Source organism: Hyperolius riggenbachi, chromosome 7, assembly GCF_040937935.1.
Source record: "Hyperolius riggenbachi isolate aHypRig1 chromosome 7, aHypRig1.pri, whole genome shotgun sequence".
NCBI classification, from domain to species: domain Eukaryota; kingdom Metazoa; phylum Chordata; class Amphibia; order Anura; family Hyperoliidae; genus Hyperolius; species Hyperolius riggenbachi.
This window is the reverse complement of record NC_090652.1, coordinates 116,205,304-116,229,575: the sequence shown is the minus strand read 5'-3', so window position 1 is coordinate 116,229,575 and position 24,272 is coordinate 116,205,304. Positions and strand designations below refer to the sequence as shown.

The 24,272-nt window shown below is 46.5% G+C and overlaps 1 protein-coding gene across 1 annotated transcript in view; it reads left to right on the top strand.

Moving 5' to 3' along the window:
- The first annotated feature begins 304 nt into the window (after positions 1-304).
- RAC1 (Rac family small GTPase 1) overlaps positions 305-24,272 on the top strand; it is a 44,999-nt gene continuing 21,031 nt past the window's right edge. The window contains exons 1-3 of the mRNA XM_068244556.1: positions 305-592; positions 23,405-23,476; positions 23,621-23,738. Of these exons, the coding sequence (XP_068100657.1) occupies positions 558-592; positions 23,405-23,476; positions 23,621-23,738 (225 nt within the window). The 5' untranslated portion in view covers positions 305-557. The remainder of the gene's footprint in view (positions 593-23,404; positions 23,477-23,620; positions 23,739-24,272) is intronic.

Below are 24,272 nucleotides of genomic sequence, written 5' to 3'. Positions count from 1 at the left end.
TCCTCCCTTCTCTGTCCACTCCCTGCCCTCTGTCCATCTTCTCCCCTTCTCTATGTGTCCACCCCCCTCTCCTTCTCCTGCCCTGCTAGTCATTTCACCCCGTAATGCTTCCCTTGTAAAATGATCCGACATTCGGATCAAAGATCCGGATCTTTTCAATGATCCGATTCGAATCATCCGGATCATTGAAAAGATCCGAACTTCCCATGCTGCAGAACACCCCTTGCCCGCGCTTTCCCCTATGACGTCACCTCACTGCGCGTCCCCGGTAGGCTGGGCGCACCCTGCGCGTCCCCGCGGCGTTTCGAGGCGAGGCCGGTAGTGACGCGGGCACGGCGCTTCCTGTGGCTTGTTGAGGTGTTTAATGGTCGGGTGCTGGGTGGTGGCCGTAGCCTGACGTTCTCCGTGTTCGCACTTCTACTGAGGAACCGCAGCCGGTGTGACCGAGTTCCGACACTCCCCACCGGGGCATACACGTAGCGTCCTCGGGGCCGCCGGTTTTATTTCTTGTTTCTTCCTTTTTTTGCTGCTCCCGGGAGCTTGGGCGGCGCGCAGCCATGCAGGCCATCAAGTGCGTGGTGGTGGGAGACGGGTGAGTATCGCTGCTTCCCTTCCATATGCCCCCGTGTCAAGGCCGTGCACTGATTCTAGGCAGTGGCGCTGATTTATGGGTCTCCGGCTCAGGCGCACTGGTTTGGTCGTTGTGGGCAGCTGTAGCTTTATTGCCCAAACTTGCTTAGGCTAAGTATGAATGGGGAGAGTGGCACTGCTGGGCTCACATCTGACCGCCTGTTTGAGCAATGGTATGATTGTCACCCAGATTAGATTGAGGTGAAACAGATTTTTTTTGGGGTGTGAGACATCTGTCCTCAGGGTGCCCGTTTCAATGTAATCTGATGGATTCCTTAGTTTATCCATTTGAAGTATATTCACTCAGTCTAGTCTTTTACAACCTAAATGTGTAAGATTGTACAATCAAGATTCTATCATCGATGGCTCCCGAATGCCTGGTGCACACCATTCAATTTCCTGTCAGATCAATACATACTTTCCAGCAGGTCCAATACAGGTTTCTGATCGATTTTCCAATTGCTTCTGCACAAAACTGAACTTTTGGACCTGTTGGGAATAGATTTTACCCATGGTGTTGCAAGGCATTATGCATGTTCTGTTAGCTCCTCTCTTTGGAAGTAGGAGAGGAGCTCCTACCACTCTGCTTACTGTGGGGGAAGCATTAGTGAATCTCTAGGAAACTGCGATCTGGTGAATTTCTAAACCTCTTAGCAAGGTTGTTTCCAAATGTTCCGTGGGGTTTGTACAGAAACAATCATGAATGATTTGTGAAGGTGGGTTATTTTAGGCAATGAACAAATAATTTGACTTTCCTGTAGATGTAGGAAATATGAATGAAGGTTGGTGGGGGCAGAACCAGAAATGTATGTGTTAATCTGATGCACAGGCCCGATTAATCAAGTTGTACTTTCGGCTGCGTTCACAGTAACATGTTGTGTTGGACAATCTACTGGCATTTCTAAAACCGTTCAATCACATTGTACTGGTTATCAGCGCATTAGCAGTGTGGAATCTGTTGGCATAATGTAGCATGGTACCACATACTGCCCATGAGTTGCAGCAAAGCAAACTTTGTATGTACGGCATGTGTTGCGCCATGTGAGGAAAAAAAACAACTTGACACCTTGGGCTTCTATTCTCCCCACCCCTAACGCTGCCATGTTCCGTGCCGTCCTGCAATCATCCGTTCCTCGCTGCCTGGACTGCGGCTGCCATGGGTACTTATCCGTTAGCCGGGCGCATCCTCTAGGTGGCGACAAAACTCCACCAGAGTTACAGCTTTCCCTACTATCCATGTCGGCCTGGAGGGGGAATAGTAATTAGCGCCACCTGCCGGATGCGCCCGGCTAACGGATAAGTACCCTGCCATGTCCTGCGCTGCCCTCCTACAATCATCTCTCCTCGTCACCGGTCCCATCCAATTATTTGTCTTACAAGGTGAATAGTGCATGCTGCCACTCGTGTGTCTGGGAGCTTACTGTGTAGGTGCAGTACAAGGTTTTCTTATACTTTGCCTGCGGCGTAAGCTCCCGGGCACGTGAGCACGCACTATTCGTCTTGTAAGACGAGTAATTGGATGGGACCGGCGGCGGGGAATGGATGATCGTAGGACATGGCAGCTACAGGGGAGTGATAGAAGCCCCAGTGTCAGTTTTTTTTTTCTCACCCTCCGCAGAACCCCCTTTATGCTGCGTCTTGTGTATTCAGCATAAAGGATACATGAGGCAAACGAAATGACTGCAGATTTACTTAACTAGGGCTGACTCCAGCCCGTCCCTCGCCGCAGTTCAGCTGTGAGCTACTCTTCTGGGGTCCCCTTTGTAGCAGCTTCTGTGCATGCGTGCACATGATGGTCGTACTCCTGGGATCCAGAAGAATGGCTGACAGCAGAACTGCAGTGAGGGACACAGAGGCCTCTAGGAGCTGGAGGAAGCCCCAGGTAAGTTAATCTGCAGCCATCACCTCGTGGATCCTTTTTTGTTGTTGTTGCAAGGATACAATTTATTGTCTATGTCAGGCGTGTCTCATAATGTTTATACGTACCTGGAGAGCTGTTCTGCTTTGCTAGTGAGGAAGTGCAAACCAAGAGCTGTGAAGGCTAGTGCATGCAGATGGTTTTGAGGTGTATTTTGGTGACCTTAGTCTACTTTAGAGGACACTGTAGAAAACCTCATAGGGAACAGTTGTCCAATCACAACACTAAACAGTACAAAGCGTTGTGACTGTCCAAATAGTAATTTTCTACGACCTAACTAAAATTTTGAGAGGGTGCTGTCCACCTAATCACATTAGTGGAAATTCCCTATGAGGTTTCCTGCTGGATGTCATAAAGTAGTCAAGCACCATTTTGGCCACAGTTAAAGAGACTCTGAAGCGAGAATAAATCTCGCTTCAGAGCTCATAGTTAGCAGGGGCACGTGTGCCCCTGCTAAACCGCCGCTACAGCGCCGCTAAACGGGGGTCCCTTCACCCCCAAACCCCCCACTGCAACACTTGGTCGCAGACTTGGTCGCTCCTGGAGGCAGAGCTAACGGCTGCAGCCCTGCCTCCAGTCACGTCTATCAGCGGCGCATCGCCGCCTCTCCCCGGCCCCTCTCAGTGAAGGAAGACTGAGAGGGGCGGGGGAGAGGCGGAGATACGTGCTGACAGACGCGTGTGGGGCAGGGCTGCGGCGATTAGCCCTGCCCCAACCAGGACGCGCTCCCCCCGCTGCACCGAGGGGATTTGGGGGTGAAGGGACCACCGTTTAGCGGCGGTTTAGCAGGGGCACACATGCCCCTGCTAACTGAGGTCTGAAGCGAGATTTATTCTCGCTTCAGACTCTCTTTAACCTGTAAAAAGTCTGATCCACCATTTCCCAAGTGTTCAAAGCAGTTTTTGGATCAGCAGTTGTAAATTTGTTAACTCCTATATACGGTACTCTCGTTTCCTGAATAATGCAGGAAACACAAAAACAACGTGGACCTCACTTGGTTCTTCTGCTGAACTGCTGTAATAGATTTGAATTACACCACCATACAAACTCAAGTGAATTTAGTACATGGTTGCAACACAGCCAATAGGTGTTGGTAAATACCCCTGCTGTCTTCCATCGTCAAGCAGGTATTTGCCAAAAGCTTGGCAACCGCCTGTCACCTGCTTACTGCCGCAGCATAGACCTCTCTCCCCAACCATCCATCAAAATGGGGCCTAATACAATTTAAGAATGGCTTAATAAAATGTTGATTCACTAGGTCTTATTCACCCATAATTGTGTAGGTTGGCAGCATGTTGCATAGCAACATGTTTCTATGTGGGGCAGTGCCAGTCATGTTTGTTTTTACTCAATGGGGATGGTTTGCACTAATCGGTATGCCAAATTACATTGGTTAAAAAAATAAGAGAAAGGGCTTTCTTTTGTATTTCAGTGTTTTTGAACTGTTTAAAATAATAAACAAGCCCCAAATGCTTTTCTATATCACCCAGAAACAACATTAGATGCACAGGGCTGTCATCCTCCCACTCCATGCATCATCTCTATGCCCCTCCCTCTCCTAGAGGCTAGCAGCACATCTGTACAGCATTCGACTTAAAACTGTTGCCTGAGCAATCAAGTTTGTATTCCTCGGGCAGCAGTTCTCATGCACATTAACCCTCCTGGCGGTCTATTAAAAACCGCCAGGGGGCAGCGCAGCCGTTTTTTTATTTTTTTTTAAATCATGTAGCGAGCCTAGGGTGAGCCTCCGGCGATAGGTGATCAGGAAATCCCGTTCAAAGAACGGGATTTCCTGGAGGGCTTCCCCCATCGCCATGGCGACTGGGCGGGATGACGTCACCGACATCATGGACGTCGTGACATCTAAGGGAGTCCCGATCCACCCCTTGCCGCTGCCTGGCGCTGATAGGCCAGGCAGCACAGGGGTCTGGGGGGGGGGGGGGGGGCTGTGTTGCGACGCGGATAGCGGCGATCGAGCGCGGGGCGGCGGCGATCGAAGTGCTGACACAGCTAGCAAAGTGCTAGCTGCGTTCAGCAAAAAAAATATTACTCAAATCGGCCCAGCAGGGCCTGAGAAAACCTCCTGCGCGGCTTACCCCAAACTACGTTTGGGGTTACCGCCAGGAAGGTTAAGGAGATCCTAAATGTCTGTAAGTTCATTTTAACTTAACTGGAGTCTTTCAGGTCCCTCGCCGTCCTCCCGGGCTACTTGGTTTTGCTGCTGTCGTGGTTGCGCATGCCGCCTCTATTGCTCTTTTGTGGTCAGGAGCGTTCTGCATATGTATAGTGCATACATCTTGCAGTTGTGCATGCGCAGAGAGCCCCCAGCCATGGGAGTGCGATCAAGGAGTTGTGCGGCCTGGGCCAAACGTGGTGTAGTCCTTTACCACGGCTGACAGTGTCACAACGAAGCTGACTGGTAGAACAGCAGGGGATGTGAAGGAATACAGGGGCTGGAAGAAGCCCCAGATAAGTTAAACTGAATTTCTTATTGTCATTTAAGATTCTTTTGTAAAATGATGCAAAAGATGTCAGTGCTTTATAAATGCACAATAAGTGTTATTTAAATCTGTTTTATTTCCTATGGTTTTATCGCTATCCTGTGCTTTAAGGACAAGAATTTCGGAATTCATAAAGCAAAGGGCCAGGTTTTCTGTATTTAAAAAATGCAGTGATAAGTTTAGTCTGCCTGAGCCACATTGATATCGCCGCCCACCAATATTTCTGCTGGCTAGTACTTCTTAGATCCAATCCAAAGGTGCGTACACACCTGATGTGGCCTGTCAGGGATCATGACTCAATCCCCTTGGGTGACCTCTCTGGGCTGGTCTGTACAAGCGCATGTCAGCTGTGTAGCAGACAATGCGTTTTGTTGCTGTGCGGAGGGTTGACAGAGCGGTGCGTGATGTAGTGCGCAGGAGCAGCGTCTTCAAAGAAGTTGGTCCTAACTTCCGTGCTGGGCTCTGTACGCACGCCTGACTATTACCTGAGGTGGTCGCTGTCGGCCAACTTAAGTCCGGTGTGTGTACGGGGCTTAAAGAGAATCTGTAATGTCAAAACGTCCCCTGGGGGGTACTCACCTCGGGTGGGGGAAGCCTCAGGATCCTAATGAGGCTTCCCACGCCTTCCTCCGTCCCTCGGGGGTCTCGTTGCGGCCCTCCGTACAAGATGACGTCATTATTTACCTTCCCGGCTCCTGCGCAGGCGCACTGACGGCTGTCGGCTCCGAAGTAGGCGGAAATACCAGATCGCCGTCGGGTCTGCTCTACAAGTTTCCGGCGCCTGCGCAGTAGAGCGGACCCGACTGAGATCGGGTATTTCCGTTAGTTCGGAGCCGAAAGCAGCCACAGCGCCCTCGCTGGAGCCAGCAAAGGTAAATATTGAATTGGACAGTCGGATCTGCCGCCGGCTGTTCAGAGGGCTGCAGCGAGACCTCCGTGGGACCGAGGACAGTGTGGGAAGCCTCATTAGGATCCGGAGGCTTCCCCCACCCGAGGTGAGTACCCCCCAGGGGATGTTTTTGATGTTAGTCTCTTTAACCTCCTTGCCGGTTATCCCGAGCTCAGCTCGGGGTAACCTGCGCAGGAGGATATCTCAGGCCCCGCTGGGCCGATTTGCATAATTTTTTTCCCTACACGCAGCTAGCTGCGTGTAGGTCGCGATCGCCGCCGATTCGCCGCTACCCGCCGCGCCGAGCCGCCCCCTGCCCCAGAACCCTGCGCAGCCTGGCCAATCAGTGCCAGGCAGCGCTAAGGGGCGGATCGGAGTTCCCTCTGACGTCACGACGTCTATGACGTCGGTGACATCATCCCGCCCGGTCGCCATGGCGACCGGGGAAGCCCTGCAGGAAATCCCGTTCTCAACGGGATTCCCTACACTCCTGATCGCCGAAGGCGATCGGAGTGGGTGGGGGGATGCCGCCGCTTAGCGGCTATCATGTAGCGAGCCCTGGGCTCGCTACATGATTTAAAAAAAAAAAAAAAAAAAAAAAAGTGCGGCGCTGCCTCCTTGCCGGATTTTTTAGACCGGCAAGGAGGTTAAGGTCTCTTACATATGCTAGAGCAGGGGTCAGGAACCTTTTTGGCTGAGCGAGCCATAAACGACATATATTTTAAAATGTAATTCCATGAGAGCCATACAATGTTTCAAACTGGGACAGTAGGGCTCAAGTCCCTGTTGCCATGGTGATGTGTATGCAGCTGATCCACAGGGCAGCAGCAGTGTCAGACACGTCTTCTGCTTCTCTTGGGTTTCAGCAACATCAGCAATTTCCCCGAGAGCCAAACAGGAGAAATTCCGACTAACAGCTTGTACAATTAGCTAGCTGACTTGGGGGTTTATTCACTTTGTAGGATGAGATCCCTGCACTTTGACCCAATAGGCTGCCTAATGACATCATTTGACAGACAGCCTGTTGGGCCAGTCAAAGTGCGGGGATCTTGTCCTACCAAGTCACTGAACCTGACAGGGTCCAGAGTGGGACAATTGGAGCAGCTGTTCGTTTTGGGGTAGCACGAGTAAGTAGTGCATGCTTCAGCAGTAGTGTGCCTACTTTGAAAATGTTACTTGCGCTGCCACACTAAGCTGCGCTGCTTGAGCAGTGTAGCTTAGTGAATCAACCCCTACCGATTTGTATGTGAGCCAGATGTAGCCATCAAGAGCACATCTGGCTCCCGAGCCATAGGTTCCCTACCCCTGTGCTAGAGGATTATGGTCAATTTGCCCCCCTTTGCCTAGAATCCAGCATCTGTACGGCAGCCCTGATCCTAGATCCAGACTGTCTCAACTTGGCAAATTGTTCTCCTCCTTACCTCTTTTGCTTGAAGCCACTCTGTCATATGCTGTACTGTTGCTTCTATTCGGGGCTGTGGAGTCTGAGCAATTTTGGGTATCTGGACTCGGTGATTTCATAAACTGAGGAGTCGGAGTTGGATGATTTTTGTACCGACTCCACAGCCCTGCTTCTACTCCTCATTCACAGAAGAGGCTAGCAATGTGTCCATACAGCTCTCAGTCCTGAGCTGTTGCTCAAGTGATTGATCCCATTCCCTGCGGCTAGTGATGGTCATGTCTAGGAGAACTCGTGAAGAAGCATGAAATTTGCTTGATCAGATGACTAATTTGCAAAGCTCTGATTTGCTGTGATCACATCCTACTTTATCACATGATTCTTTATCTAAGTATTTATATAGCACTGACATATTACACAGCGCTGTACAGAGTATATTGTCTTGTCACTAACTCTCCCTCAGAGGGGATCCCATTCTAATCCCTTCCATAGTCCTATGTCTATGTATCTTGTAGTGCATGTATCATAGTGTAGGGCCAATTTAGGGGGAAGCCAATTAACTTCTCTGTAGGTTTTTGGGATGTGGGAGGAAACCGGAGTGCCCAGAGGAAACCCACACAGACATGGGGAGAACACACAAACTCCTGGCAGATGTTGACCTGGCTGGGGTTCAAACCGGGGACCTAGCACTGAGGGCCTATTCACACCTGAGCGGGAATCACGCGATGATGCCAAACCGCTGTTTTAAAAACCACTACACATTGTAGCAAGTGGCAGCGGTTTGACGGTGATTTGCGTTTCGCAATTGTGATTAGCGTGCAGGTCGCTGATCTTTAAACAATTGGTAGCCAAGTCCATTGTTTTCCACCTTACTCCACCCGCAGAATCTGCTTTTTCATGCATCGGTTTCATCATCCTTCTGTTTCCTTTATAGACACACAACACATCACTTGGCTGTTGTATAGTGATGCATCTGTGCAGCATTGAGGCCTTGTAGTGCCACCTGCAAAATTAAATTTTAATCCTGGTATGGGGCACAAATCATGGGCAAATTGTGCATGTGAATGCACCTTAAGGGCCCGTTTCCACTAGCGACGATTGCGATGCTGAATTGCAAAATCGCAAATCACTTGTGCTTTTTAAATTGCTATGGTTTTCCTAATAACATAGGAATTGCGATAGGTAATTTCCACTACCACAATTCATTTTTTACTTAAGCACAATTTTTTTCCCTGCGACTTTGCTATGCAGTGCATTGCATAGAAAAATCGCAATCACCGGGAAAATTTGGAACTTTGCTCAATCACTAGTGTTAAGCGCAAATGCTAGCGATTGCTAGTGGAAAGGGGCTCTAAGGACATACAAGGTGACAATCTTTACTTACCAGAGTTTCTTCTAGCCCCTAGAAGTCTTCTGGGTCCCTTGCCGTGCTTCCTGGTTTGCCATTGGCCACACAAGGCTTGTTGGCGCTTCTGCGCGTGCAGCCACTCACATGTGACTGCGCCCACGTCATCTGGTGTGTTCGGCGTCTGTGCAGACATGTTAGCGTAACTCGTGTTACACTGCTGCCAGTAGTAACGGTAATATTGCCATGGGCTGTCTGTGCACAGCAATATTGCTGCAGCGTGGTGCATTGACCCCATGGTTTCTGTAGATGAATGTCAGGTTGATGTATAGTGATTAGTGGGCAAAGTTCTAGTATCTAGCTTCAGTTGTCTTTTTCATAGATATGTAGCATATGTAACTTGTCTATATATCTTAGCTAAAGTTTAGTTTTACTCAGCAATTCTAGCTGCAAACAGCTTCTACAGTTTGATTATTTATTCCTGTGATACAATGAGGGCAGCCATGTTCTGTTTGTCACATTACACACAGGCAAGCTGGTCTGTATCTCCCACTCCCCTCTTACTCCCTCCTCCCCTCTGCCTCTGAAATGTCTGGCTAGTAACCTCCTTTTCCTCCTGCCCAGACTGAGCTCCCATAAGCCCTTGCTACTAAGGCTGAGAGTGCCAATGCTATCTGGAAAAGCTGTGGGCAAGCCTTGTTTAGTTTTTATAGGGAATTACAGAGTATTAAAACAAAACAAAAGTATTTGGCTTGAGGAATGCCCTATAAACTATATGAAAGGAACACAATTATGCAATGAGTAAAAGTTTATCTCTGATGCACTTTAACCTTGTATTACACAAAAGAAAAAAAAAATCAGCCTAGTGGATTGGCAGTGAAGTTTGGTATAAAGTATAATCTTGTTATAGTAAACTCCAAAGAACCAGGAATAGTGGTTTACTATATTAGAAATTGGCCTAGATATAGCCCAGCATGCCCTGGTACATTTTCTGCTGCAAAGGAGAAACTCTGTCCTCTCATTGAAGATGCAGTACAAGCACTTGCGCATTTGATGGACGACAAGGTTATGTACACCTTAGGGCTGCATAGCCAGGCTGGACAAATCACTGGTACAGTATCCAGGGCTCCTTAAAAATTGCAGCTGTCACTGAATAGAGGCAACCAATCACTTCCTGTGAGTGGCTCCAATACCTCTGTGGGTGGGACTTGCAGGATGTGAAATCGACCAGTGTATGGGCCCCTTTAGTTTTTAAGCGAATAGGCCCACGCTAATCTGTGCTACAAGTGAAAGTAGCCTGTACTGCACTCCACGCTACCAGGAGCGTCATCGCTTACAAGGGAAAGATACCCAGGAGTGCGTACAATCCTGTGGGAGGACTGTGATACTTTTATCAGTGATTGGAAGTGATAACACTGCATACTTTTTATGTTCACACTATTCCTAATTTTTCCCAGGCTGCTTATTTTTACATTGTATATCCAGCACAGGTTTCATTCTTCCTGTCTTACATATGTTATTAGGCATCAACTCTCTTTCAACCAGCCTGAAGAGAGCAGCGGACTATGGGTTTTACACTGACATGATGTACCATATGCACCACCCACTGTTTACTATATCCAGAGTCCGCATCACATAGGGGCCAAAAAACTTGTTTACTATAAAGCTTTGTTCACATCTAAAATCGAAATCGCTTATGCCAGTGGTTTTTTTTTTGTTTTCCCCCTTTCGGTGCCCTACTGCGTGCTACGATTTTCTACAAAGCGCTTTGTAAGCGGTTTTGCAGAGCGATTCCGTTTTTCACTTCCTGGAGTCAGTCAGGAAGTGAATTTTCACTCGGAAATGAATAAATAGAATGTTTTTATTCATAAAGACGTGAACGCAATCGCCGGATAAAGCAATTTTTGAGCAGTTTTGGCGTTTTTCCTATACTTTCCATTGTAGCAAAATTGCGCCGAAAATGGTACAAGCAGCACTTTGCTGAGCGGAAAGCGGACAAAACCTGCTGATATGAACTGTCCCTAAGGGATTAATTGCGCTAGTGATTTTAGGGCATTTTAAAAAAAAAAAAAACCTGCAAAACGCCCTAGGTGTGAACAAACCCTAACAGGAGTTTTTTTTTTTTTCTTAAATATCAGTTTACTATATTAGGCATTGCCCCCATAGACTTATAATAGAGGTTGGCTGGGACCTGGAGAGGTAGTTGACTGTACTAGAGTTTATTATAACGAGATTATACTGTATCGTATTTGCTGATCAGGTCTATCCTCAAAGTACATATAGATATACTTACTAGTTTTGGCCAACTAATTTTGAACAGTTTGCAATTTAGCAGACATTGCTATATAAATATTGCCAATGACTGGTCACCAATGCAGTGCTCAGTGGCACAAAAATATGGGCTTTAGGGCCCATTCACACTAAAAATCGCTAAACGCTAACGCAAAACACTGAGCGTTTTTCTGGAGTTTTTTCCTAGCGATTTTTCACTGTATAGGAGAGCATTTTTCCAGCGATTAGCGTTTCGCGATTTCTAGTTCAATTCAAATACTTTTACTTAATCGCTCCAGAATCGCTCAGAAAACGCTGCATGCAATGCGTTTGCGTTTCAGCAAATCGCTAAACGCTTAGATGAGAACACTTCCATACACTTTCATTGTGCACACGTTTTTCAAATTGCTAGCGATTTTCAGCAAAGCTGAAAGCGCTCTTAAAACGCACAAGTGTGAATGGGCCCTTAGAGAGGTTTTCTAAACATGCCTAGCGTTTTTTGGAGCGTTTTTGTGTAGCAGATTACACATATTGTTACAGTAAATCTGTAACTGAACAGCTTCTGGAACAAAATCGCCTGGAAAACCTTCCTGGGCCCATTCACACTAGAAATCGCTAACACAAAACGCTGAGCGTTTTTCCTAGCGATTTTTCACTGTATAGAGCGTTTTTCCAGTGATTAGCGTTTTGCGATTTCTAGTTTAATTAAAATACTTTGATTGAATCGCTAGTCGCTCCAGAATCGCTCAAACCGCTGCATGCAACGCGTTTACGTTTCAGCAAATCGCTAAACGCTTAGATGAGAACACTTCCATATACTTTCATTGTGCACACATTTTTCAAATCGCTAGAGATTTTCAGCAAAGCTGAAATCGCTCTGAAAACGCACAAGTGTGAATGGGCCCTGATCTAGCGGTTTTCACAGCGGTTTTCCACTTTCCTATACTTTAACATTGAGGCAGAAACTCCTCAGAAATCTAAAAAATGCTGCAGCCCCCGAGTTTGCATTTGGGGAAAAAACAAACCGCTCTTTTGTGCACCATCTCATTCACTTTCATTAGCCAAGCGGTTTTCCCCCTGCAAGCGTTTTAAAAAATGCTCCAGAACCGCTCTGGTGTGCACCAGCCTTTATGGGTGCTTCTCATACAGCACAGAAAGTCTCTCATTCCTACACACGTGCAGACTGGTATTTTGGCAGAAGAGGCTGGATAAAATGCCCACGATGTGCTATGTTTGGATGAGCACGCCAATTCTTTTTCCATTTAAAAGATACGTCTTGTTTCTGAGAAGCTGTGAGGCAAAATCTATTACAGATGGTTGCAAAGACACAGGAAAACCATTGCAAATGCTGTGTGAAGAATCAGCAGGTTTTGCATTAGATAAGCACCTGATTCTGTCAGACTGCCTGACAAATTCCTCCCCCATACCTCTGCCGCTCTTCAGTGCTTGTCATACTGTACGCTACTGAGCTGTCACTAAATACCTGACTGCATTGCTTATGCTTACTGTCCACACAGTTCCCTTTTGAGGCCACTTGCTCGGTGACAAGTCCTCTTTAGCGGATAGCATTGAAGCAATGTATCCTAACACACCAACTGTACTTCATCTGTCTCCCGTCTTCCCTCTTTTGACAATAGTTTTAAATTGTTTTTTTTGTTTGTTTTTTTGTTTGTTTTTTTTGCAATTTCTTTTGTATGTTGTGTTGAATACAACCACAGTTGGGTGTGACAAGATCGTTAAGGGTCCTTTTTATACTGGTGCGCTGCAGAAGTGGTGCGTTTCTGAACAGTTGCACCGCCTCTGAAAAGTTACATTGTGTAGCATAGCAGCTTAAGAAGAATAAAAATGAACACTCGGTCACTGGGAGTCGCAGGGTAACGCACTCCAGCCTGTGCGTTACTTCTGGTGCACCTGGATCACTTCCATCGCACCACAGGCAATGTATCATAGACTTTAATGGCTACTGTGGCAGGGGAGAGTGGCGTGGTAAGTATCAAAGGGGCCTTAAAGAGACTCCGTAACAAAAATTGCATCCTGTTTTTTATCATCCTACAAGTTCCAAAAGCTATTCTAATGTGTTCTGGCTTACTGCAGCACTTTCTACTATGACAGTCTCTGTAATAAATCAATGTATCTTTCCCCTGTCAGACTTGTCGGCCTGTGTCTGGAAGGCTGCCAAGTTCTTCAGTGTTGTGGTTCTGCTATGAACTCCCCCTTCTGGCCCCTCTCTGCACACTGCCTGTGTATTATTTAGGATTAGAGCAGCTTCTCTCTTCTCTTTTACAAGCTGGATAAATCATCCTCTGAGCTGGCTGGGCTTTCACATACTGAGGAATTACAAACAAGGGCAAAGCTGTTTCCAGGAAGAAAAGAGCAGCCTGAAACTTCAGTGCATGGGGGAAAGAAACACACAAATAATCTCTTGAGATTCAAAAGGAATGCTGTATACAGCCTGCTTGTGTATGGATGTATTTTCTATGTGTGGACATACTGTACATCAACCTACTTCCTGTTTTGGTGGCCATTTTGTTTGTTTACAAACAAACTTTTTAAAACTGTTTTTAACCACTTTTAATTGTGACAGAGGGTAATAGGAGATGTCCCCTAACGCACTGGTATGTTTACTTTTGAGCGATTTTTAACAATACAGATTCTCTTTAAAGAGACACTGAAGCGAAAAAAAAATGATGATATGATTTGTATGTGTAGCACAGCTAAGAAATAAAACATTAAGATCAGATACATCAGTGTAATTGTTTCCAGTACAGGAAGAGTTGAGAAACTCCAGTTGTTATCTCTAAGCAAACAAGCCATTAAGCTCTCCAACTAAGTTAAGCAGCGTACACACGGCGGACTTTAGGCAACGACGAGTCCGTCGTTGCCTCCCGCTGGGTGGGTGTGCCAGCGACAGTCCGGCGTGTGTACGCTCTGTCGTCAGACTGATACGGCTGTTTCTGAGCGATCCGCCCGGCGGATCGCTCAGAAACAGCCGTATCAGTCTGACGACAGAGCGTACACACGCCGGACTGTCGCTGGCACGCCCACCCAGCGGGAGGCAACGACGGACCCGTCGTTGCCTAAAGTCCGGCGTGTGTACGGACCTTTAGTCGTGGAGAGGGCTGTTATCTGACTTTTATTATCTCCACTGTTCCTGGACTATTTACTTTTCCTCTGCCAGAGGAGAGGTCATTAGTTCAGACTGCTCTGAAAGACTCATTTTGAATGCTGAGTGTTGTGTAATGTGCACATATTCTAGAATGATGCAATGTTAGAAAAAAACACTATATACCTGAAAATAAAAGTGAGAATATTTTCTTTGCTGCTAATATTCTAGTAATTATTCATAGTACACAACCAATTCACTATATCATATATATTTTTTCGCTTCAGTGTCTCTTTAAAGGAAACTTAATTTCCATTATAAAATTGCCATAAACAAGTTCTGCAATTTTTTTATTTGTAATGTTAAAAATTATTTACATTTCAGTAAACTGAAAGTAATCCCAAATTGTACGTCAAACAAAAGCAGGTTGCCACAACCACCCCACTCCCATACAGTCGGGAGCAGGACACCAGCAGGCCATACATGTATAAATTTGAAGAAAGTATCCCGCTGCACCGTCTGTAGAGAAAATTTTTTTTTTTTTTTTTTTTTTGCAGCATTAAAGGGAAGGTTCAGGGAGGCTACGAAAAAAATAAAAATCCACATCCATTTACCAGGGGCTTCCTCCAGCCCGTGGCAGGCAGGAGGTGCCCTCGGCGCCGCTCCGCAGGCTCCCGGTGGCCGACCTGGCCAGGCCAGCGGCCAGGTCGGGCCTCTTCTGAGCTTCATTGTGCGTTCCACGCCGGCGCGCTGACGTCATCGGAAGTCTGATGTGCTGTACTGTACAGCCCAGAGGACGTCCAATGACGTCAGCGCGCCGGGTCGGCCACCGGAGACCACCGGGAGCCTGCGTAGCGGCGCCAAGGTCACCTCCTACCTGCAACGGGCTGGAGGAATCCCCAGGTAAGTGGATGTGGATTTTTATTTTTTTCGTAGCTTCCCTGAACCTTCCCTTTAATGGACTAACAGCATTACAGCTGTCGCGTATTGGAGCAAAAACATGGCTCCTTAGTTATAGCAGCAATGACTAAGGAGCCATGTTTTTGCTCCAATACGTGTGAGCTGTAATGCTGGTTTGTCCACTAATGCTGCAATAAAATGGATTTTTATTCTACAGGCGGTGTAGCGAGATTCTTTCTTCAAATTGATCTCAAATTGCACATTTGTTACCATGACAACATTGTTCTGGAGTACAGATTGTCTGCAACAGCCTACCACTGTCCAAGTATTTGACTGCAAAGGGCAGGGGACACTTGCATAGTGTTTTTTTTTTTTTCTCCCCCTCTCTGGACGTTAGACTTTTTGTCATTCATACAATGATTTGTGATCATTTGGTTTACAGCATATTGGTGCCGATATCCACTGGGTGACATAACTCGTACATGTGTACAAAACACATGGGGCCATATGCAATTCACTTTTTCACCTAGGTGATAGTTGTTTGCAAAAGTATTTGACCCTCTTGAAGTTTTCCACATTTTGTCATAAACCTGCCACAAACATGAATCAATTTCATTGGAATTCCACGTGAAAGACCAATACAAAGTGTTGTACACATGAGAAAATCATACATGATTCCAAACATTAAAAAAAAAAACTGCAAAGTGAGGTGGGCATAATTATTCAGCCCTGAGTCAATACTTTGTAGAACCAACTTTTGCTGCAATTACAGCTGCCAGTCTTTTAGGGTATGTCTTACTAGTGTGCTCACTAGTGATTCAAATGAGGCTTAATTGCCCCAGCTGTGTGCATGGGAGATGGGGGGGCTATTTACCCAGAATTCCGTTGGCTTCTATGCAGCCCAAACATCTTGCACGCGGCCTGCATGACTCACCACGCACTTCCTCCTTCAAGCTGGGAGGAAGTGCGCGGTAGTCAAGGCGTCCCATAGGCCGTGTGCAAGACGTTTGGGATGCATAGAAGCCAACGGAATTCTGGGTAACTAGCCCCCCATCTCCCATGCACACACCTGAGGCAATTAAGCCTCGTTTGAATCACAACTTAGAGTAGGTAACTACTCGTGAGCAGGGATGCTCTTAATTTCAAATTCGGATGAAATTCGAGTAGGGTTATTCGAATTTCATCCAACTAATTGCTGCAGCTGTGCGGGTGGGCTAGGGGGGGTTAATCTTACCCATCAGGCGTCTTCTTCGCTCGTCCCTCGGCGCCTCCCACGCTGCATTCCAATCCGGTGTCACGTGATTACATACACTTCCTCCTTCCGGGTTGAATCCCTGATCATGAACCCATCACTAGTTCAGTTCTGACAAAATGTTTTAAGAACTAGGAACTGATGTGCAAGGTAATGCTCATGTTTGCCTATGACTCAAGTGGGTGATAGTACAGTTTACAGTGTGTTGTTAAGGTATATACACACATCGAATTTTTCCGGTCATTTGGATGTCAAATCGGGCGTGTGTACAATTGGTCGTTCAGCTGATAAGACCAATCGTACACATGTCCGATTTGACGTTCAAACGACCGGTTGTTTGGAAAATCCGACCAGTGTACGAGCCTTTAAAGGGTAATGGGCATTTAAAATGGAGGACAGAGAATTCCATTGATCGCAGTGGACAAACAGGAGGCAGGAGAGAAGAAAAGGGACAATGGATAGACTACACGGGAGGTAAGTATGACGTGCGTATGTTTATTTTGACTTTTAATTTTCAGTTTAGGTTTGCTTTAAGATTCCATTGACTGCACAAGTGATGCTGGCAGAAGTGTGAATGTGTGGGTGGCGTTTGGAATGTGAGCATAACTCTGTACTGTATCAGATGTTGGTGCATGATGGTAGATTTGAAACTAGCGATTGCAGAGACAGCAAATGTTTACCTGTGCTACCAGAAGCTGAATAGTATATAGCTAGTTTAGAGAAGCAGCTGCATACTTTTGTTAGAATATGCTGTGGATTCCTTGTGGCTGCACAATCCTGGGTCTGATGCAGTCATCGCTGCCTGCCTTCTGAGTAGGCTGGTGCGCTCAGATCGTTCACAAATGTTTTGGAATTGCAAGTTGCTAAATAAAAGCGTATATGGAAAATATTATCCTGTTAGTGTTATTATGCTGTTATATTTGTATGAGCTGGTGTGTCCTAGGAATCCTGTCTTCATTGTCTGTTACTCAAAGTTGTATGTGAAATATATTTATCTCTGTAAAGATGACCCTTTTTATAGTTCAATCTTTGTTGTAGCTGGATATGCTGTGTACACACATCATCTTTGTGCTAGATACAATGTGGCCGGCTGCTCCTGTAGTTCCTGCTGTGAGCTGCAGTGGGGCACCTGGTTGTCCTCCCTCCCTCTTCATATAGAACTGAACAGCTCATTGTACATTGGCCTTGGAAAGTTTCCTGGTCTTGCTCAGTTGGTCTACGCATGTGCAGAAGACCCCAACTGACACGACTTATCCAGTTACTGGGGCTGATTGCAGCTCAACGGGCCCGGGTCAATATCAAATCTTTAGGTTATGCCGTCTCTGATACCCTTTAAAGATTTACCAAGCACAGATGAAAAGTAGTGCAAAGAAAGAGATCACACACACAGAGGTGAACCTGGTGAATTGCTTTAATTTTGCCCCCCACCCAAAAAACGACTAGGGAAGCAAGAATCTAGGTCAGGCAGCAATCATGACATTCTCTACAATTTATACATGAAGCTTTCATGTATGAGTTCCAATAGGGTATTTGATTAATGTGTGGGCACACCGAGGGCTGGTTTGTGCTGCTGCAGGCGTTTAGATGGTGCTTGCTAATTTCTTTACCATAAAGTCAGTAGCAAATATCTGTGAAAAGTGCCTGTGCATGCTAGTCCCGTGGGTCTGTTTCACGGTTTCCATTGTGCATGTGCTCTAAAGGCAGTAGTGCCCTATTTTTGGGACTAGAGATGCAGTCTAAATAGTGCTGGGATTAATCGTACCCTAGAACCAGGGGTAGGGCAAGGTTCCCTAGTGCCCAAGGCAGTTACTGAAGTGCACTGAGAGATCCAGAGTGCCAGGTCACCTTTGCTTAATACATGGCTTTCCCACTTACTCTCCTCGCCTTTGCTCCAGTGTGCGTTGGCTTTGCTCATCCCCTGCACCATAGCAACAGAATGTGTTGCTAGCCTATAGATTATGCATCTGTACAGCATTTTGCCCGAACTCTACCCTGAGGAATTAAGTGCCATTCCTTGCGGAGCAGTAAAGCTTTTTACATACTGGAAACAGACAGTAAGGGGGTATGCCGTAGACTTTGCGGACACAGTTTTAAAATCTAACAAGCTCTGTTTACACTGCTGATGAACTATTATATGCTGAAGAGATCCATCAGGTTGGTCATTCAAAATGCCCAAGCACAGACTCCTGAAGTGACAAGATAAGACAGAAACCGAGAGCCCCAATAGTGCAGTATGTACTGGCCAACGTTTAGAAAATGGTAACTGAGATATACTCACAAAGGTGGGTCACCACGCAGGCGACCACTAGATGTGCAGATGGGGATCACAAACCCGTCCCCACTTAGGTTAAAAGTCACTCTGTCATAGAAGATGAACAGGGATGCACCCCTCCAGCAAGGGTGGCCGATCTAGAATATAGTGATCAATGTTACAGAGGCGCTGAGAGTAAAAACCTTTTTTTTCTTTTTAAACTACTCTGTGACTGCCTAACGCCAATTGGTGACTGCTGAGTGGCTCTCCAGGAACTCCTAATGCCGATTGGCGTCAAGTTTTGGGGGCAGAGATTAGCGGAGATCCCCACTGAGTTACGGAGCTCTGCTCTGTAAATTAAACTAAGAAACCAAACCCCGGAATAACTTGTGCAGCGCTATACAGGGGACAGCTGCCGCTGAGCTGTTCCCAGGAGAGGCTCACAACGCGATCCCGCTCATAGGCTGATGCACTGAGAAGCGAAAGATAAAATTAAACACCGCAGCAGCAATCAGATGCCAACAAACAAAGTCCCAGGGGTGTGTTTTGCAGGAGATTGCCCGTGCATCTCCTCCGCCATCAATCTCCCATTGGCGATCACTGCTAGGAGACTGTTAAGGTCCGTACACACGCCGGACTGGAGGCAACGACGGGTCGGTCGTCGCCTCCTGCTGGGTGGGCGTTCCAGCGACTGTCTGGCGTGTGTACAGTCGGTTGGCGGACCGATACGGCTGTTTCTGAGCGATCCGCCAGGCGGATCGCTCAGAAACAGCCTTATCAGTCTGCAGACTGTGCACACGCCGGACTGTTGCTTCAACGCCCACCCAGCGGGAGGTGACAACGGACCCGTCTTTGCCTACAGTCCGGCGTGTGTACGGACCTTTAGACGCGAAACCAATGTCTATTTAGTGTGTACAGTGCTGCTATCTACAGCAGCGCTGTACTAGGGACAGCAGTGTCACTTGGCTGTCCTCTGGGACAAGACAGTGATCCGCTGTCATAGGCTGAAGCCTATGACAGCCAATCGCACTGTTTGACTGGTGGAGGGAGGGATTTTTAAATAAATCAAAAAAGGTAAAATATAAAAACTTATATTTGCTAAAAAAAATATTGTTGGCCATACGTGGTACAATTGTGTTTTTTTTTTTTTGTTTTTTCATCCAATCTTACCATTTCTATGTAGTTTAACTTCGCGTCCCTGGGGTTTTCCCCCTAAAAAACCAGAACAATTTTCTACATTTCACTCTTCCCATTCATTAGCCAATAACTTTATTACTAATCGCACATAAATGATCTATACCTTGTTTTTTTTTTCCCCACCAATTGGGCTTTTTTTGGGTGGTACATTTTGCTTAGAATTATTTAATTTTGTACAGATTTTAATGGTAATAAGGGGAAAAAAAATTATTTCTCAGTTTTCAGCCACTATAATTTGAAAATAAGTGGTACTGTAGATTAAACCTACACATTTGATTTGCCTGCTTGTCCTGGTTATTACAGGGTTTAAAGTACGATCCTAGTACAATGTATGGCGACAATATATTATTTGGAAATAAAGGTGCATTTTTTCCCATTTTGCGACTTTGCAGATTTTTTAATTGTTGTGGCACTTTTTAATCATCCCCGCTCCCTAGTTAGCAAGATGTGCTCCTTTATACACCCCCTCCCCCATACTTGGCCAGATGTGCCCGTTACCCTTCCCCAGCCCCTGATGTGCCTCTGTAACCCCCCACTTCAGTAAACCAGATGTGCCTGTTTATCTCTCTCCCCCCCCCCCCCCCCATAGTTAGCCAGATGTGTTTTTTATTACCCCCTCCCCCCATTTATAGCCAGCTGTGCCCCTTTTAATTTGTATCCCCCCCCCCCCCCCCCCCCATGGATAGCCAGGTGTTGGCCCTTTAAGATATTGCCGATCCTCTGTAATACCCCCTCCATGCTGCGCTCGGGCAGCATGGAGGATTACAATGTAACAATATTTACCTGACCTTGTTGCACCGGCGATCACGATCTCCTCCCTGCAGTGCCGCTGGCAGCCTCACTATGCTGACAGGATCGGGTCCCGGCTTGATGACGTCATCAAGCTTGGACCTGATTCACTCAGCATAGTGAGGCTGACCGCGGGACTACAGGGAGAGGATCGCGATCGGCGCTGGAAAAAGGTCAGGTAAATGTTGATACATTGTAATCCTCCATGCTGCCCGATCGCAGCATGGAGTGGGAGGGGGGTATTACAGAGGATCGGGTGGAGGGATCGGAGACCCGGGAAGGGATGCCAGAGTAGTGTAGTTAGGGGGAGGGGGGTTAATGAGCTCAGGAGCGTGCTAGCACGCACGCTGTGCTCATTAAATAACAACTTATAATCAAGTCATGTGGCTTTAAGGAGCCACTTGCAATGACGTGATTGTACTGTATGCGGGATATAAACTGGTTAAAGGTAAATTAAGTGAATATACTGAGGCTAATTTAGGCAGTTCCCTTATATTGCATAGAAATGGTAAGATTGGATGAAGAAAAATTGTACCATGTATGGGCACCATTAGGGGAGTGATCAGACCCCACCAACAGAAAGCTCTGTTGGTGGGTAGAAAAGGGGGGGGGGGAATCACTTGTGTGCTGAGTTGTGCGGCCCTACAGCAAGGCCTTAAAGCTGCAGTGGCCCATTTTGTAAAAAATTGCCTGGTCCTTAGGGGGGTTTAAGCCCGTGGTTAAAAGGAAATGTTAGCTGCCATTTTCCTCTCGCTTCAGATGACTTTTAAGCTGCAGTTTGTGCATAGGATTTTTCAAATTCTACCTGGATGTCGGGTTGTTTCCAACTATTTTAATTTGCGTTTGTGTTTTTACCTGGTGTTGAATTATTTCAGTGCTTTCAGTTTTTATTAAAATAGTTGCATTATTGACATACACTGTAGTGCATTGCTTCCATATTGTGATGGATGTCTGGAGATGAGTACAGCATTCAATGCTTGGTAGTAACTAGATGTGACCATTCTGAAGCAGTAGCAGAACAGCTGGCAATAGATGCTGCTATTCAGCATGATGCAGCCTCTATGCTGGTACTGTGTGAAAAGAATGCAGCGCTGTATCATCCTTTTCAGTTTGAACAAGCTAAATCTTCCAGGCACCAGTGGGCACTGACCGAGAGCGAAATTTACTTTAACCACTTGATGACCCTGGGCTTAAACCCCCTTAGTGACGAGGCTATTTTTCACAATACAGGGCTATGCAGCTCGGTCAGGTTGCTGCACAGCCTACAACTCAGCACACAACTGGATCTTACCTCCTTTTAGTGTCCTTTAATAGGACACTTTGTCAGAGGTCTCTGATCCCTGCTACGATCATAGGTTTTGTTTTTACTAACAAAAGGAAGGATGTTTACCCCCCCCCCCTTCCTGTGCTGTCCTAATCGCCAAAGGATGGCGATCGGCACTCATCCCCGCCTCTCATGGGCATCAGCCTATGAGAGGCCACACACTGGGAGCCGCAATGAGGGACAGCAGAGTGTCCCTCGTACAGCGCTGCAGAAGATAGCAGCGCTGTACAAATGTAAAAAAAAGGGAATTCTTTCGGCTCTCAACTAACGCGTGTTCCTTGCTAAACTGCAGCTCCAGGACTTGACGCCAATCGGCGTTGGACAGTCCTGGGGCTGCCGCCACAGTCACGCCCGTTGGCGTGACGCGGTCTTTATGTAGTTAATGAAAACATTGGATATGTTATAGTAAAATAGAAGCCATCTTGCTAACCTTGCCCTGATTTAGAGGCAACAATTGGCATCCATTACCTTTTTATAGCATGCCATAGCAAAATAGCCCTCCTTTCGTGTCCCCACCCCCTCCTTCTAGATTGTAAGCCTTTGACAGGGCCCTCTCTCCTTGTGTATCATACTGGATTGTGCACTCTACCCACAGAAAAACGTGAACTTCTATTGGGACTACTACTCTAGTGCATGATCTGGTATTGTGCATCTTATTGCTTATCCTTGTCTAATCTTAATTCTTGCAGGGCTGTGGAGTCAGTACAAAAATCTTCTGACTCCTCAGTTTATGAAACCACGACTCCAACTCCGGGTACCCAAAATGTCTCCGACTCCTTAGTCTAATACGTACCAGGGCTGTGGATTTTGTACAAAAATCATCCGACTCCCGACTCTGACTCCTCAGTTTATGAAATCAATTCTGACTCCTCAGTTTATTAAATCAACGACTCAGATTCCGGGTGACCAAAATTGCTCCGACGACTCGACTCCGACTCCACAGCCCTGAATTATTGTACAGTGCATTGGAGTTTGTTGTCACTATATAAATCCAATTAATAATGTCCTTGTCTGATAATAAAGCTCTGGGTTGTTTCCAGTCTACCTCATTCAGTGTAAATTGCCTAAAGGCCTGTACACACATCTAAGGCGCCCAATAACTGCTGCCTGAGACGGTGGGCATGTGTACAGCTGCTGCCACCCCCAACCTGCGAGCAATCAGCATAGCGGATCAACTCGCCCATGACTGCCGATGGTTTTGCACATCCCGCTTTGTTGTTCCACCATCCCCCTCATAGCAGCAGAACGCGTCGTCCGCCACATAGCTGACATGTCTGTACAGGCCGTCCAGAGATGTCACCTGAGGGGCGACATGAAATCGGTAGCTGTGTACGCACCTTAACGCGTGAAGGCCTGCTTAGATAAAGATGGATAAGGCACCTGGCCCGGATGGGATCCACTGCCCGAATATTAAAGAAGTTATGTTCAGTTATCCGGCCACTTTATCTGATTTTATAATATTCTCTTTTAAGTGGGTCAGTTCCCTAGGAATTGTGTGGCCAAGTGGCTGCTTAGCTAGTCAGGTGACTCTCCTCAGATCAGCAGCAATTTGGGGTCAGGTTTACTTGAAGTTCTATGTGTGTTCGCTACAGATCAAGCGCTTACATGTTTGTCTAATTTACTTTTATTTTACAGAGCTGTTGGTAAAACTTGTTTGCTGATCAGTTACACCACCAATGCATTCCCTGGAGAATACATCCCAACTGTGTAAGTAAACGTGTGTGAGTAGAGTTATTTGTACAATAAACTGAGCATGATGATCTTATTGCGTCTTGTTTCTTTTTGTTGGAAATCTAACCTCAGTTGAAAAAGCTGAAACTTAAACATCAATTATTTTAATCCCTGATTTAGGTTTGATAACTATTCAGCCAATGTTATGGTGGATGGAAAGCCTGTTAACTTGGGTTTATGGGATACAGCTGGACAAGAAGATTATGATAGATTGCGGCCATTGTCTTACCCCCAAACGGTAAGCGCACACTCTTTGTAACACTTTCATTAATACTGCTGAGGTTTTGCTGTTGGAGGTACAATGGGGCTAATTTGGACAGCACTGAACATAGAATAGAGACTCAAATATTTCTCTACTACTTAACGTGTAGATTGGAGTTCCTCTATATGGGAAATCTATAGTGAAATATGAGAACCTAAGGTGAGACAGTGATAGAGGCTGCCAGTTGCCTATCAATCCTGTTGATTTTGATGGCATTAGTAGTGGCTTAATCGCACACCTGAAACAGGCATGTGGCTAATCCAGTCTGGCTTGAATCGGAGCACCTGATGTGCATGCTTACAGGGTCTATTGCTAAAATTATTAGGCAGAGCTGTGGAGTCGGTACAAAAATCTTCCGATTCCAACTCCGACTCCCGACTCCTCAGTTTATGGAATTAACGACTCCGACTCTGGGTGCCCAAAATTGCCCCGACTCCACAGCCCTGGTATTAGGGACAGTTTCCACTAGCTACAGAGTCACATAATTTCCACGTATGCAAGCTGGACAGG